The sequence below is a fragment of the Drosophila melanogaster genome, chromosome X, assembly GCF_000001215.4.
Source record: "Drosophila melanogaster chromosome X".
Classification (NCBI taxonomy): domain Eukaryota; kingdom Metazoa; phylum Arthropoda; class Insecta; order Diptera; family Drosophilidae; genus Drosophila; species Drosophila melanogaster.
The window spans coordinates 12308584-12325697 of NC_004354.4; the positions used below are offsets into that span (position 1 = coordinate 12308584).

General features: G+C 43.9%; 1 protein-coding gene across 11 annotated transcripts in view, besides 1 other annotated feature; it reads left to right on the forward strand.

The window, feature by feature from the left end:
- Positions 1–17114, forward strand: part of Ten-a (Tenascin accessory) — a 291517-nt gene that overhangs the window by 264886 nt on the left and 9517 nt on the right. For all 11 annotated transcript variants that reach the window (NM_001169259.3, NM_001169261.3, NM_001169260.3 and 8 more), the window contains 5 exons: positions 4209–4328; positions 8181–8348; positions 8630–8822; positions 9460–10844; positions 13332–13876. In NM_001169259.3, the coding sequence (NP_001162730.2) occupies positions 4209–4328; positions 8181–8348; positions 8630–8822; positions 9460–10844; positions 13332–13876 (2411 nt within the window). The remainder of the gene's footprint in view (positions 1–4208; positions 4329–8180; positions 8349–8629; positions 8823–9459; positions 10845–13331; positions 13877–17114) is intronic.
- Positions 11247–11284: a mobile genetic element.

Below are 17114 nucleotides of genomic sequence, written 5' to 3' on the forward strand. Positions count from 1 at the left end.
CGGCTTTTCACCATTTTCCACCCCCTCGCGCCCACACAATGCGCTAATAATGGAAGTGCACTTTTGACACAAAAGGTGCAGTGGCGACAATGCTGGCTCCTGGTTTTTGGTCCTCTCCAGCTTTCTAGGCTACCCATACCCACATCCACACCCATAACCCCCTCGCCATTGTTACCTTCTATTGCTCATTCGCTGCAAGGGCGATTAGTCGGTGGGTGGTGGGTGGTAGGAGAAAGGGTGGGGAAATGGGACGAAATTGGGTAAAGGCGGCGCAAAGGGCGCGCATCTTTTGAGATTAGAACATTTTTGTGGCATTGCTTTCACTTCATCGGACGAGATTGCTTCTCCTATATATACAGTCTGGCTTATCCATTTCCTTTCGCTGGCTAAATGCCTTTATTGCCTCATAATTTTGAGTGGCTTTTACTGATAATGATGATTATGCTTAGCTGATTGAAAAGATTGAAAAAGGAGGCGGGTTCAAGAACATGTCAACAAACTCGCTGAATCACTCACTGGCTTACAGAGCTTTCAAAATGTGTGGGTCTTATGTTTAAAGTTATAAGTAAAAAGTTATCTATAGTATTCAGAGTTATTGTGCCATGCTAAATAATTAACTTTCTTTGCATTCGAATTTTTTAATTTTCAAATTATGAGAAAACTACTAGACTTGCAATCTGCTCACAAAACCAATTGCTAGTGCAAAGTGTTGCGTATACGTAATGTGAGTCCTTGAGGCGACGGCTGGGGCGTTTCTCCACTATCCCTTCCGCTTTCGTCCACTAAGTGCAGCATTTCCATTTCGATGGTAACAAAATCAAAGTGAAAACTGTTCTCATAACCAAATCAAACCGAATTGAATTGAATGGCAGCGAGACGAGACGCAAAGGAAAACGGGGCAGAGCAAACAAAACGAAATGTGCTGAAGACATTCAAGTGTCGGTGGCGTATGAGTGATTTACCTGGCCAGCAGACGAAGGAGCAGGCCAAAAAAGGTTCCTTCTTGGCTACAGCAGTGCAAATAAATCAAATAAATAATAAATGAAACGAAACGAATCAAATGCGGAATAAAAATCAATGGCACTCACCACTTCAATGACTCGTGATACACCTATATATATATATATATATATACATGTATATATATTATAAATGTATAATATATAGACATATACATATACCTACTCAACGAACACACACATGTGGCATAAATAATGTACTTATACCCATGCAATTTGCTTTTCGGCTTGATTTCAAATAAAATGTTGCTCCATTGCATCGAATTGAGGCAGAAAAATGAAATTGTGGGTAAAATACCGTTGCTAAAACGCCCACTTCTGTGCGGGGGAATAGGCGTGGCACACACACACAAGGATGCTCGGGGAAAAAAAAAGAGCTAGTTGGGCATGACTTTTGAGCACGGAACCTCGGACTTTGGTCAATTGCAATTAGAAGTCAGTGAAGAAGTGCGCTGCTCTCCAAGAATTCCAATGGGCCTTCGCCTCAGCCAACCTCCCCCCCTCCCCCTTCGCCCACTCCCTGGCGACCTTCGGCCCACCTCCTGGTGGGAACTCCTCTTCCTCTCACGCCTCCACCCGTACTCTCTTTTCCTTCCTAATAAAAATGCAACTGGGCACATAAAACTCTGACCCAAATACTGTACATTATGTGTTTATGTCTGTTGGAAGTAAAAAGTAGAGTGGCGAAACGGGGGGGCTTTTGCGGAAAAAGATGAGAGGGCGGCGGAACAACAGTAAAAAGGGGGCTGGTTGTGGTGGCGATGGTGGGTGGAAGGGGGGGGGGGTTGCTGAGAAATTGCAACACTTGAAAACTTGAAAATGTTTTCGAGAACTTGCGCTGCTGGCAAAAAAGTTAAAAGAGGCCAACTGCAGTCCTCGGACTCTGGAAATGGAGTGTGGCATAAGGGGGGGTATGGGAGGCTGCACCTGATGACTGGTGGGGGGGGAACAGGACACCCCCTGGGAAACCCCTCGAAAACCCCCAACTCTGCAGCAGTAATTAGTGCAAACAATTGCGCTCGTTTCCGATATCCTTGGTAACTTTGCCAAAAAGAAAAAAAAATGGAAAAGGAAACCCCCATTCGGCGTACGCCCCTGCCTATTAAGCCTCACTGCGGCATTTTGTTTCAAGGGGCGTCTGCTGGCTGCTCTGAAGAACCAGCTCAGAAGAATTCGTATATGCATACAGCTGTATATATACTATATGTATATGTATATAGACAGAAGGGACCGCTGCTGTGTATTCCATTTATTGGAAATATAAAGCATATTTTGTGCGCTCTTTTGTCATAATAAATTGGCAAACTTGAAATCGGATATCGGTGCACGACCCCGTCTCCACGAAGAATGTGACAAAGAAAGCGGGTTGCCATAGTTTCTTCTCATTAAATGGAAATGTAAATGGAAATGAAAATGAAAATGAAAATGATTTTGGGCCGCGCAGCTGCGTCCCTCATCAATAGATATAGCGTAAAAGGGGGCGACTCTTGGAGGGTTAAACACTGCCAGAGGACACTGCAAGGGCAACTGACTGGTTTGCATTTCGACCCGTGGATAGTATCGCATTTCGCAGCCGAACGCCAATTGATTTTCGTTATCGGGTCAAATGTTTTCTTGATTTCCTACAGCTTTGGGCCCTTTTGTGTTGTTTGGTTTGACTTTCGTTGTTTTTTAAGTTGATCGTTTTGGCCTGGTTAGCCGTTAGTCGCATTTATCGAATATCGTTGAGAATCGCAGCAATTGCGTTATATATCGAAATAAATTTTAAAATAGTTTTTTCTCTAATACTACTTATTGTCAGTTATTGCATGTATTTTGTTAAATACGTTTGGTGGTGCCAAAAGTCGGTGGGGAAAGTTATCGATAGACTGTAAACTGTAGTTAAGCAAATTAACCGCGCCACATAAAGGCACATAATTGCTAATGATTTTAGAATTTCTTGCCAATTAAAGGGTATGTTTCCAACGATCTTATATATATATATTTCACTTGTTTGCGCAACAATGTTTTATTAATTTTAATTCCTTTTCACGCTTGACTCTACAAAGGAAACTGAGGCATGAATGCCTTCGATAACATTCACCCACCGATCGATAGACCATCAACCGTTGCACTTTCCCATTCCCTTCATTTGGTCGCAGCTTCCATTTAATACCGAAACCAACTTGAAATTCTGATGAACTCACTGAGAAATGTTGAAGGATTCGATATATATTGGCATTCCAAAGTCGGGTCTTGAATATACCCCTCATCCGCCATTCCATCTCACATTTTCCCCATCCAAGCTGCGTGCCAAATGCCATTTGCACTTGCACCCCGTGAAAAAGTAGGAAAATGGGGGGAAATCCATCTCCACCTCTTTCCCCGCTCTCTTTTTTCCGTAGCTCATTGTTGGACATTCATTCGATTCATTCCACACACTCAAAGATACACATTCACACTCAGTTTCAATAATTGAATTACCCAAAGCCAGGCAAACTTTTTGAGATTGTCCCGCAAAGAATTTCCCAGAACACAGAAACACACGCTCACAAAAGATATAGACACACTGCAGTTGCAGATATATATATATATACAATATATACAAATATACAAAAGAAACAGATACAAAGTAGAAAACGCATTCCTGGCGACAAAACTCTTAGAAACTCATCCCATTACATTCTCATACTCCGTCTCGCTCGCCCGCTCTTTCCGTCTCTCTCTCTCTCTCTCTCAATCTTTATACATACAATACAATCCTAGTTGAAATACAAATACTTATACATATGCATACGAAACATAGCTATATTACATATATATTATACATATATATATATTTATATAAATATTTTCTCAAATTATTGCATAACTTTTTTCGGTTTGTCCTTAGAGCCAAGTGCTGAGAAAACAATCGAGTCGCTTTTCAGTTTTCCCATTCCATCAATACAGACAATTGCTCAATGTTTTCTTCACCTTTTCAAAACGTATGATTTCAACCACAAAAACTAAAAATTAGAAACAAACGGAAAAGAAAAGAAAAGAAAAGAAAGAAAGAAAAAGATTAAACAAAAGCAAAAACTCGAACGCAAATTTGCCAAGTAACTAACATATATATTTTTATCTTTTGCAATAATCCCAATTACCAAATCAAAAACCCTACCCCTTCGAAATTCGACGTGGATTCCTCTGGATTGGATAACAAAATAGCCGTGTATCCGTAATGCGTGGCCAGGTGATAACTCCGCAAGGACTCGGAATTGTTGGCATTCGAGTATCCGTGGATCGCGATTCCCGATTTGGATTCACACTAACTCGTCAAGGAGGCTGGTGAGTAGTAACCCCCTATATTTACCACAATTATCTTAAAAGTGCGATTTCAAGAGGTAACAATACAAAATATTTTTAACTTGAAGATACATAACATTCACTGAAGATGTTAGCTTTCGATTAGTGGTCCCCTCGAAGGATGCTCCACTGTACTTGTGTTCGGCAAATGCAAATTACTTACGTATGGATGAGTTGCTCCATCGAGTGGGTAGCTTTTTTCGTTGATTAAATTCTGCTGATGGAATCCGCCATCCGCCGATGGCCAGAAGCACACTTGCGCAGTCCAAAATAAAGGCCAACAAAATATACAAAAATAAACAAAAAAAATGTGAGAATATAGAAGGTGAAGATGCGCCGGCGAGGCCAAGTTATCATATTTTTAATTAAATCTCTTGCTTTGATGTGCGGCCAACTTCTTCGAGGTCCTCCATCCTCCACTCTCTGTCCTCTGTCCTCGAGCTTACACAAGTGGTTAGCATAATTAGAGCAGACAGGCCACAATTGGCCAAAAAGCCGCAGGAGCGGTTCAGTGGTTCAGTGGTTCAGTTTCTTGTCTTTCGCAAGGGGAAATGGGATGGACATTAGTTTCAATTATTTGACATTTCATTCGAATTGCTTTTTAAGCACAAATGCTTGGAGAACTTTTGCTCTAATTGAGCCCATCAAAGATGCAAGGACGGAACCGAAATCTGAATCAAAATCAAAATCAGAATCAGAATCTGAATATTTTCTCAACTGTGAACGGATGGCAAAAATCGTTGTGGAGCTGAGTAGAGGAAAAGTGCCGGCAATCCAATATATCTAATATAAATATTTTTGCAGTTGTTTTTCTTTTTTGTAAAAAGGATTTCCGTTTGCTGCCATCAGCAACATTGTTTGCTGTCCTTGTTGTTTTGCCATTTTCTTTTTCTCCATGTGTGTGTGTGTGTGTGTGTGTGTGTTGGCCAATTTAAATAAACATTTCGCACCCGACTCTGCCTGATTTTATTATGGCCAAGCGTATAAATACAAACAGAATCTGTGCAGCAGACAGACAAAACTCCGACTGTCTGATGATTATTTGTGTTTACTTTCCACACACACACAGGCACACACAGGCACACACATACTCTCGCTTTGTTTATTTCAATCTCGCACACACTCGCACATTAGCCTAGACAAATATGCAGGTGTATAGCATAGCATATCTTTCTGGGCCATGTGCTGAGCTCCGAAAATAAAAAGGAAACGAGACTTTGGGCCTGTGTGTGACTGTGTGTGTGTGTGTGTTGGCCATAATTTCTCATTAGGCCAATGGCCAAGTAAGCGATATGTTGCATGTTGCTGCCGAATGTCGCAACTGCAACTACTTACTGGGCCACAAAAAGAGGTCCTGGCCCGGCATAAATACCTCAGCTCTTATTTATGCATTGTTATTATGACAACATGTGTCGTTGTTTATTTTTCGGTCCTTTAAGGGGTCTTTAAAAATGTCCTTGTTATTTTTATATCCCTGCTGCTCGCCTTATTCTCGCTCTCCGCCTCGCAATAATTCCTGTTTATATTCGCCTTATTTTTTTGACTTTTTTTGATACACTGCCAGCCAGCAAATTAGTAACGCTTTTGCACTTACTTTCAACTGGCTTTCGCCAATTGCCATTGATTTGTTTGTTATGTGGCTGTTGCGAAATTGGATTGAAAACTGCAGTTACTGTACAGTAACTATTCTCGAAGCAATAAAACAATATTGATCGCGATTTTGTGAGCTCTTTGGTATTGAAACTCTTTTTTTTTCTTCTGTGTAGCTAAATAGGAGTTATTTTCCTGAATTCATTTTGGTTTATGGCATGCTGCCTTTTGCAGCTGAAAATGCTGAAAATGCTGTAGCTACTGCTGTTGCTAATGCTGCTGCTGTGTTGTGCTGTACTGTGCCATGTTATGCGGCCCAATAAGCAACAGTGTGTTGTTAGCGGGTCGCCGCCCCCTCATTTTCCGCCCAGCCAGTCGCTTTCCCGGCTTTCCCCGGGATTTTGCAAGCACATATGTGTATCCTCTTACTTTTGGCCTCAGATTGTTGTAGCTGGCTGGTTCATCTTGGGTCTGTTGCAGGATTTTATGGTTTTGTATTTATAATGTTTATTTCAATTCTATGCTTTTATTAGCTTCCCCGCACACTCACTCACTCGCATTTTCCGTTTTCCTTTCGGACCGACTTTGCTCTTTTCTCTGTAGCTCTTTTGGCTGCCGCCATTTGTTGTCCTGCTTAATTTTTTTTTTATTATGTTTTTTTTTTTGCGCTGTAGTGTTGTTGCTCTGGCTGGCTGACATGCATTGTTGGTTGTTGTTGTCATAGTAATAAAGGTAATAAAAGTCATTATATTGTGCTGCAGGGGATTATTGTTGGCATTTTTTATTGCATAAGTATTATTAGAGTTGGCCCAGCGAAACGTATGTCCTTATGTGTACGTGTGTGTGTGCGTGGGTATATGGTTTTGGGTTGTTGCCTCCGCTAAATGCTACACCACCCACAAAACCAGCCACTAAACCACCCACCGCACCACTGGCCACTCCTCGCATTTCTCCGGATTTTCGCTCTGCTCGTGCTCATAAAATCCAATTCAATTACAAATGAATAAATGCAATGCCACGACGGACTTTAGCCTTCGCACAGCTGCGGACAATATAATAGGTCCAGTGACTAGTGGACGCAAAATAAGAGATTCTGTTGGCCTCTATTTTGGGTTGATACCCATACGAGTAAAAATCCATAAAAAAAAAAAATTTTTTAATTGAAAAGAAAACTGCATAGTATGTGAACTTTTAGCCCGATTACATCGGGATTGCGTATGCACATGTGTCGACACTACTTTATGCAGGCCATAAAAGCAGCCAAAAACAACAGCAACAGCAAACAGCTGCAGCGGCAAAAACAGTTAAATTAAATTAGCAAAAATTGTAACCAATTTCACAAAATGCCCTTATATATTTGTCGTTTTTTTTCCCCCCGCTATTTTTTGTAACCACTTTATTTTTAATGAAATGCATATCCTTGTTTATGGACATGTTTATGGGCAGCTTTGGTCGCCTGGTTTACGAGGCAATTCAATTGAATGTTTTGTCATTTGATTCGGCGAAAATGCGGCTGGGGCATTGAAACATTTTCCAGATGCAGGAAGGCTATCCCACTCGTTGGCCTGCTGTCTGATAACTGCTAGCTGTGCTATCTCTGTCGCACGCGCAAAACACAATTAAAAATCGCATTAATTAAATATTTCAAAAGTAAAAGTTTTTGCCATTTCTTGAGTTTCCAACGCGACTTGGCTTTGTAAGGCACGCCCCCCCCCCCCTCAGCCCGTGCTTTTCCGAACTCATGCTCCTGGATTTTCACTTCCCCCCCCAAGTTTCGTTTTCCCCCAGTTGTTGTTCTGTCCCTTTGTTTTCCAACATCTTCGTCCTCTTGGCAGAAGTTTGTGCAACTTTCCCGTAGCTGCAATGCGAATTTTCTCGTGTAATAATGGCGGCGGCTCGCAATCGCCATCATTATATTTAATGCGGCTAACGCATGATAAGGAAAGGGAAAGGGGATGGGAAAGGGGATGGGAAGGGGGGTTTATGGATGGATCTTAACTTGTGCTCTATACCTTCTGCAGCATCCAAAGTTTTTCAATTTTCCACAAACAATTGAGGTATTATCTGGGGCTACACCTTGGCATTAGGTTGCGCGGGTGGAATCTGCCGCGCAATTCCCTTCGCTTCAAGTTCATTAAAATATTAATTTGCATGTTTGCCAGCAACTTTTGCACTAATTTCGTATTCCATTGCATATTTCTCATGCCACCCACTCACTAACTCATTCACTCACTCCACTTGCAGGTTCGATGTGCTGGTGAATGGCGGCGGAGCGGTGACCTTGCAGTTCCAGCGCTCCCCCTTCCGACCTTTGACCCGTACCGTCTTTGTGCCCTGGAACCGGATCGTGGTCCTGCCGCCCGTGCAAATGCAGCTCAGCGACGACGACGAGACGACCAGCAGGAATATCAAGTGAGTTATCCAGCTTTTCATACCTGAACACCTGAAATTATCCTGCAGCATTGTCTGCAATTCAAATAGTCTTAATCCTGAAACTCAGAACCCATTAATCTGGGGACTCGACGGAAAGTCTCGCATCCATTTTAATGTTTTCATTTCGGAAAATATATCTAATCGTTGTGATTATAATATATAACATAATAATAATATAATGGTCCTTATAATTCTTTCTTAGCTCGAAATGAGTAAACATTATAAAATATTCCTCCTAATACCTATGCTTCAACTTTCAGAGTGGCTCCACTAAATCCCGCCCTGACGTTCCTCAACTCGATCCACTATCACACGGCGGACGAGGCCAACGATGCCAGCAAGGTGTGCATGGATCACGACCACGAGAAGCTGCGTCCCCAGCTGATCAGCACCTGGATGCCCAACGGAGTGGGCGCCATGCCCGGCAAAAGGGTCATCTTTGCCGAGACTCAGGTGGGTGGGCAAGCTGTTGGCTGTGGGGAAGTGGGGGAAGTGGGGAAAGTGCCCCTCATTTACCATTTACTATAGCATGGCCCGTCCCTAATGCCATTCCTAATTAGCAGTCCGGGCAGCAGATGCTGGACGCAGCGCAGTTTTAATTAATTTAAAGTTTGCCTTAATGACATTATAACTTTGCATCTGCCCACTGAAAAGGGGGGGAAGTGGAGGCGTGGTGTTGGAGGCGGGAGCAGGGGCAGTGGCAGTGGTGTTGGGTGCCTTTGGGTGAAAGGGCCAGTAGTGAGGTGGACATTAATTCTTGCCGAGAGCGTGGAAGCCCCTTCTCGAAGGTCTGGCCCTCGACGGATTCGCAATGCGTTTAATTGCAGCACTCGAACCTGTCCAGCTGCGGTCACCAGTAGACACTCGCTGTCTGCTTGCCATTACCTTTCCACAGCCGCTAGTTCCCAACTCTGGGCCGTAGTTAGGTCCGAGGGTAATTTTTCCAGGTCTAGATAAACTTTTACCGCAGTTAACTGTCACCTGAGACCGATGATTAAAAGTGACTAGGGTCTTAGAAACAAGAAAACTAGCCAATAATTTGGCTTAAACCACTGTTAGCTAACACAGTGCTTATGCTCTCCATCCACAGATCGTCCAAGAATCCATCCAGATTCCGGGCTCGGACCTCCACCTCACCTATCAGTCCTCGCAGGCCAGTGGCTATCTGAGCATAGTGCGTATGCGCCTAACCGGCGAAACGATACCGCCCACTCTGACCCACGTGCATGTGGGTGTGGAAATCGAGGGAGCCCTTCATGTAAAGACCTACGAGGCAGATCCCAGTTTGGTGCACACCTTCGCGTGGAACAAGCGCAATGTCTATCGGCAAAAGGTGTACGGAGTGACTGTGGCCCGCATTTCGGTGGGCTATCAGCACAGCACCTGCCAATCGCCCGTTTGGATTGCCCAGACGGCCAAGCTGCAGGGCTACGATGTGGATATATCCGATATCGGTGGCTGGGGACTGGACATTCACCATCATTACAACTTCCACGAGGGTATACTGCAGAAGGGCGACGGCAGTACGCTGCACATGAAGGAGTATCCGAGAACCGTCAAGGTGGTCATGGGCACCGGTCTGCAGCGACCACTCACCTGTCCGGATTACTGCAATGGTGTGGCCAAGGATGCCAAGCTGCTGACGCCCATCGCCCTGGCCACCGGACCCGACGGCAGTCTCTATGTGGGTGACTTCAATCTGGTGCGTCGCATCACGCCCGACGGCAAGGTGTACACCATTTTGCAGTTGAGCGCCACTCAGGTGTCGTATCAGTATTACTTGGCTGTTTCGCCAGCCGATGGCCATTTGTACATATCGGATCCGGAGAGGCATCAGATCCTGAGACTTGTGCGACTGGAGAAGGTCAAGGATCCCAGTATCAATAGTGATCCCGTGGTGGGCAGTGGCCAGCGTTGCATTCCTGGTGACGAGGGCAACTGCGGCGATGGAGGACCGGCCCTATTGGCCCGACTCTCGCATCCCAAGGGCCTGGCAATCGCCGCCGATCGCACCATGTACATTGCTGATGGCACCAATATCCGTGCCGTGGATCCCAAGGGCGTCATTCACACTCTGATTGGCCACCATGGCCATCACAATCACTGGAGTCCGGCTCCCTGCAGCGGCACCCTGATGGCCAATCAGGCGCAATTGCAATGGCCCACCGGACTGGCGCTTAGTCCTCTGGACGGATCCCTGCACTTCATCGACGATCGACTGGTCCTGCGACTCACCTCGGACATGAAGATCCGCGTGGTGGCCGGCACACCGCTGCACTGCAGCAATGGAGGACAGGATGGCCGGGTGAACAAGACGGGAGCGGACAATGTCCTGGGCACCGTCCTTGCTATGGCCTTCTCGCCCTTCGGCAATCTCTATATTGCGGACAGCGATTCGAGGAGGGTCAATTCCATTCGCGTAGTGGACACAGCCGGAAATATGCGATACTTTGCCGGAAAACAAGAGGGCACGGGGTGAGTAGATACTTCAAACTGTTTATAAGTTCCTTAGATTTCCTAGATCCATAGATAAAGTTGCATTTAAAGTAAAATACGTAGCATTTTCTATTCTAACAAAACATGTTTAACTCTATATACAAATACTTTTTGATTATTCGATTAGGTTCGCTGCTATATTTTGCTAATTTAAAGTATTACGCCACATCGATTTAACAATAATGGGATACATTAATTATTTTCCATTAGTTTTATCCTAAATCTAAAATACGATTGTTGTTCCAGAAGTTTAATAACCAATAATTCATGCAGTTTGAGTGCGCTTAGCTGGAAAATTATAATTCAAAGGGTTCCCAATTCGCTGTCATTTGTGGGGAGGGCTGCCGATTTGCACTTTGCCGAGTTATCAAAGTGCACTGAAAATAAATAATTCCCAATAGTTAGCTGTGCTCCCTTGTGTACTTATGTGTACGAGTATGTGTGGATATGACATATGTAGTTGGAATACCCGACTATTGCATTCTTAGTTGTTTTATGCCCTCAAATATTGACTGGCTACTGGGTCAACATTACAGGGAATTTGGTCAGCAGGCCGCTGGCCAAAAATCGAATGGAACGAACGAACGAATGAAATGGGTGTGGATGTGGATGTGGATGTGGATGGTGTAAAGGGCATGCAGGAAAATGGGTTGGCTGGGTGGTTAGATTGACTCCACTCGGACTTGTTTATGCGCATACTTGACCCAATTAAGTGAGCTCCGGGCTATTTGCATATTGCCGAGCGATATCAGCCAATTTTTCAAAATGTCTACCAAACGACACACGGGACAAAACGCACACAGGACGAAAGAGCGAGAGAGGGAGAGGAAGATGGAGTGTGGGCAAGAGCGGGAAAGAGAAAGGATACTCGACCATAGAGTGGGGCATAAATAATAAAAATTCAGCAAGAGCTGCACAAAATTGCCAATGCACCAAAACGGCCATAAATGTCAGGCCAACTAGGCAATACCCCCTAGTGTACTATATCCCCGTCTCTCTCTCTCTCTCTCGCTTTCATTCTATTCCATATAAATGCAATAGTATCGGTCGGTATGGCAAAAATATCCATCTCTTTTCTGGTCTTTCTGCTCTTTTAGCCATCCACATTCATGTTAACTTTATTTGACTTTATTAACCCATTTTGAAGGCATCGAAAACGGTGACCAAAAATTAATTGGAATTCTCACATTGGGGAATTTCATTGTCTGATTTTTCATTGCCCCAGTACACAACATATATGTACATACGTATGTGCGATTGTATGCGATGCATACATGTGTTTCTATAAATGTGTTCGTGTTCCAGAGGCACTAAAGCCATTTGCATTTTGTGCATTGATTAAAGCGGGGCAGAAAACGGAAACGGAAACAGCAGTCAATGAACTTAAATTCCTGACGCCAACGGAATAATTTTATGCCACGTTGCCAAGCGCAAGAACGTACTGCTACATAGTGTTGTAAAATGGGTCTTTAGTGTTGGTCAGTTTAATTTCAGCATAAAGTCCAAAGAAAGAGGAATATAACTTTTTATAGCTGGGGTAAAAAAAGAAACAGTTCTTCACAGATATTTCTGCGTATTAAATTGCTTAAATTCACGACAAAGTAATTGTAAATAAACTTGATAAGAAGTTTTTGAGACATGCTTATCTTTAATCTAATCTAAATCTAAAATACCTACCAAATCCATAGTAAGGATATATTGCTCAACTTTATACGCTTTGAATTTTGTGGGGTCATGCGAATGGCGTCAGGTGTCAGGGGGTTAAAGCGTAGATACGGGCGGCGGACGATTGAAGTGGGCGTGGCCGGCAGACGTGGCAAAGTAATTAGCGGCCGTCGCGCCACAGACAGAAACTATAAATCAACTTTTCACTCGTTTTTTCGCTTCTACCCCCGGCGTCTTTTGTGTGGAGCTATATCTTTCGAGAGGTGGCCAATGGGGGGGGGTTAAGGGACCGATGGGTAGCTAGCGGGGCTGTTAAGGGTTAAGGGCGGTGGGCTAGATGGCGGTGGGGGCGGTCTGTGTCCGTGTCTGTTGCGTGGGCGTGGCTGCGATAAGCGGCACCCGGAGTTCGCTTTACTTTAGACTGTTTATCGAACAAACAATGTCATCATAAATATGCGTCCCGAGCAGCCAGAAAAGAAGGGGATATCCTGCAGGAAGACCCGAAGAAAGGGTGCGGCCAGAGATAGGAAAAATAAGGATGACAGCAATGGGTTGATGGCTCTCAACCCTTCGTCTTATATGAACCACATCTGCAGCAAAAGCACACTAGAAGTTGGCCAGGAAAAGCCTATACTATCGCTTTTTTAAGGAAGTGGAATAGAATAGAACTATAAGTAGAATTAATGCAACTTATATTTATTCTCGCTTAGTGTATTTTCTATCAGTTGCATTCAAATACTTCCTGCCATATTTATTTCTAACACGCATTTCCCTCAATTGTCCATCCATTTTCCCCACCAGATCTCAGACGTGCGACTGTGCGATTGGAGGCGGCAGCAATGGCAGCGCTACCAACTCAGGAGTGGGCGGGGCCGGCGGCAGCGCCTACTCGACGACCGTCAATCCAACGCGTCCAAATGGCGGCACCACGCCCACCACCCCGTCGGGCGGAAACGGAAACGGAAATGGCAACGGTTCGTCGGCGACCTCGTCCGGTGGCTCAGTGGGTGGCTCAAATGGCAGCGGTGGTGGTGCAAACGGTGGTGCCTGCATCTGTGCGGGCGGCATCGCCCTGTCCACTGGAACCGGATCGAGCTCCGGCAGCAACGGCGGCGGCACTCTGGCCAGCATCGTCGGCAGCGGCGGTCTAATGTCCACCGGACCCACCACCACCACCACGGTGCTCCTGGGCGCCAAGACCACGGCGGCGGGTATAGGAGCGGCTACCTTGAACGACGACGGAACGCTCAGCAATGCGGAGACGCTGCTATCTTCCAATGCACGATTCCAGGCCATATCCGCCATTGCGGTGGCGCAGGATGGAGTCATCAATGTGGCCGATCAAGGTGAGTTCAGCACATTTAAAAGGAATATACAATAATATCAAAACAGATTACATACTTGCAAATGTTAAAGATCTTTTGAACATTTAGATTATAGTCGAGTCACAATGAAAACAGGCATTTCAGTTCAAAGTTCACATTACTCTTGCGATGCATTTTTAGACGTTTTTCGTGGGATTTTTAAGGGTTACCCTCAAAACATATTGCTTTTTCAGTATCCTGACAGAGGGGCCCAACAACTGTCATCTGATACAGCAAATTTGTCATCTTCCTTGGTTGTATTTTCCCACATGTATGTGGGTTTATATTTGTGTGGGTGTGTGTGTGTATGGGTGGGCGAGGCAATTTACTTTTGTATTGCATACTCCCACACACACACACACACGCACACACCCGCTAACATAAACACAACAGCATGGAAAATGGAACATTTCCTTTGGCAAATTTTCTTCAACTCGCACTTCTTCTTATTTCTGCTTTTCTTTCGCCATGTTATTGTGTTAACAAGCGGCAAAGGGAACAAAAATAGAAAATGTTAACTGCTGCTGGATGGGAGAGTATCGTAAATAAAAAAAAAAAAAACGGAAACAAACAGAAAAATACGGGAAAACCGGAAGTTGAATTTCGACATATTGCAAAACACAACCACAGCAAATACAATAATAATAATGACAGCAACAAGAGCAACAACAGCAGTAACAGCCACGGAAATGGCAACAAAACTTGAACAATGAACAAGCTGCGTAGGAACAAGCAATTGTTGTTGTAATTGGCCATTATGCCCAAAGGGGGAGGGGGGGGGGGGTTGGGGAGCCGTGGAAAAGTGGGCGGGCCAAGGAGGGCAGGCCAAAGAGGAAAGAGCGAAACCAATTTCCGTTACCATTCGAACGACGACAAATTAGGACCCACTCTTACACGCACACACACACTAACACTCACTCACACACACTGGCATTCTCTCAGGTAACTGAAGAAAAACCCAAAACAAAATGGCCGCCAATAAATTTTGGGGGAAACGGCAGGAAGAGCCAAGGAAAATTGGGGAAAAGACGCACAGAAGAAAATTGTATAATTTGAAAATTCCAATATCCCAATACTTTAAAGAAAATTGATACACAAATTATATTGAATTGAATTTGAATTGAATTTATATTGAATATAAAGTGGACTTAAATTAAATTCATAAAACATAGAAAGGCAGTTCAATATGTTTTTTTTTTTCAAACATGAACCCTTATGGTTTTCGCTCAGTGTACAAGTAGAGAGTCCTCTGCAGAAGCTAAAGCTCAAAAAAGCACGGAAGGTATAAATTTGAGTGCATTAGCAGAGCGTAATTTGATAAGACCAAAAACGTAATTAATAAATTTCCACAAAAGCAATGGGATGGGTGCCTCGGATGTGGATGACTCCCCTAACGATGGACAAAAGGGTGGATTTTTGGGTGGCGTCGTTTCCTTTTTTGGATTTCCTTCCTGGCGAATGGATCATCATCAACTCGGCAACTCGGCGCGGAAATTAATGAAAAGGCCGGGCGAGAGTTGTAGCCGTAGCCGTGGAAAGCAAATCAATGGCTATAATTAATCAAGTTTTAGTCTGCATTGGTGGTGGTGTGGGCTGTGTGCACACGTGTGAGTGATTGCTGTGTGAGTGTGAAAAGCGAAAAAGTGAAAATCAATCTTATTACCTACGCGGCATTGAATTGGCAAAACTTTTCGACCCATTCCAACCAAAAAATGCGCCGCCCCTACACAGCATTAATCAGAAATACATACAGACACAAACACACACATACACACACATGTATATATATTACATATAAATGTAGAAATATGCGTCGGTGTGTGGGTGGTTTCACATCCGTGGCGGTAGACAAGACACATACAAATGTAGCTGCCCGCCAAGGAAAAACGTAAATAAGCTTCATTAGCAGCTCGCAAGCTTAAGTGGCCTTTTTCCCCGGCGAGCATATGAAAAATTATTGCATTAATTGCCCTGCCACGGAAAAAAAATGAAGGTAAAGCGAGCTAAAAATAAAGAAATATCGATGGGATCGAAGAGTGACAGCAGCAATGAGTAGAAAAACTGAGACAGTTCAAGATATCGGTTTGTTCTAGTTCTATCTTTTTGTCAAAATGAGTCGCACAGCAAAAAGAAACAGATTTGGAAACATTTTTTGTATCTTTACTCGTATTTCTTAGTACGTAAAATATTTCCAAAAATTAAAAAAATTACGTTTTTAAACTTTGAATGCCAGTCGATTGTAAATTAAGTTACGTGATCAACAAGCTATGACAATCCTATTTTGGACCAACTTTTCTATAGTTTTTGTGGGAAAATTAGGAAAAGTTCTGTGCAGAAACAACCTTGTATCGACATCGGCAAATCGGGAACATCGTGGAGCTCTCCATTAAACATCCTCAATCCCCGTCGATATCAATTTCGCCAGCGATTTGGACATATGCCAGCTGGCCATGGCGACTGTTTAACGTTCAGGACAATTGCAGGACACTCCGAAATCTGAGTGTGTGTGTGTGTGTGTGTGTGTAAAACAAACCCACTAAGGATGGTTTAAAGAGCTAGCAGATTGTGGGGCCGGTGGAGCAGCAACAAACATTCGGCGACACAATGGCAACAACCCTTTGCACTGGGCACAAACAAGTTGTTCAGTTTATGGGGTCATTACCATTACATTACAATTCACCCACGCACACACACACACACCCACATACGTATGTATTTAGCGGTGGGAGGTGGTGGGTGGTAACCTCCAGCTGAGCGTCACACATTTATTGCATTGAAATTCGCTCAATCGCTGGCCTGGCGCTTTGCCAATTCGAATGCCAATGCCCCAGCTTCAGTTGGGAAAACGAGACGACTACACTGTAGAAAAAGCCACCTTGAATGGAAATAAGTCAAGAACTTGTACGATCCATACTCAATTAGGTAAATACATAGTTTGGTTGAAAAAACGGTCAACACTCTTCAATAATTGGAAGACAAACATTTTATTTCCGTTTCAAAATAAATCAAATTGAAGGAGTCATAATGCGATGCATCTTTTTCGTAATATTTTGTACTGTACAACACGCCGAACCCGAAACCGAAAAGCTCCTCTAAAATGAGACCATAATGGCTTACGCTCCAACTACACGAGGTCACAGATGGGGGTGAATGCGGATTTTGTGTGGAGTTGTGGGTGGTGGTGGTGGTGGTCTGGGTCATGTGTCTTTTGCTGGAAAGG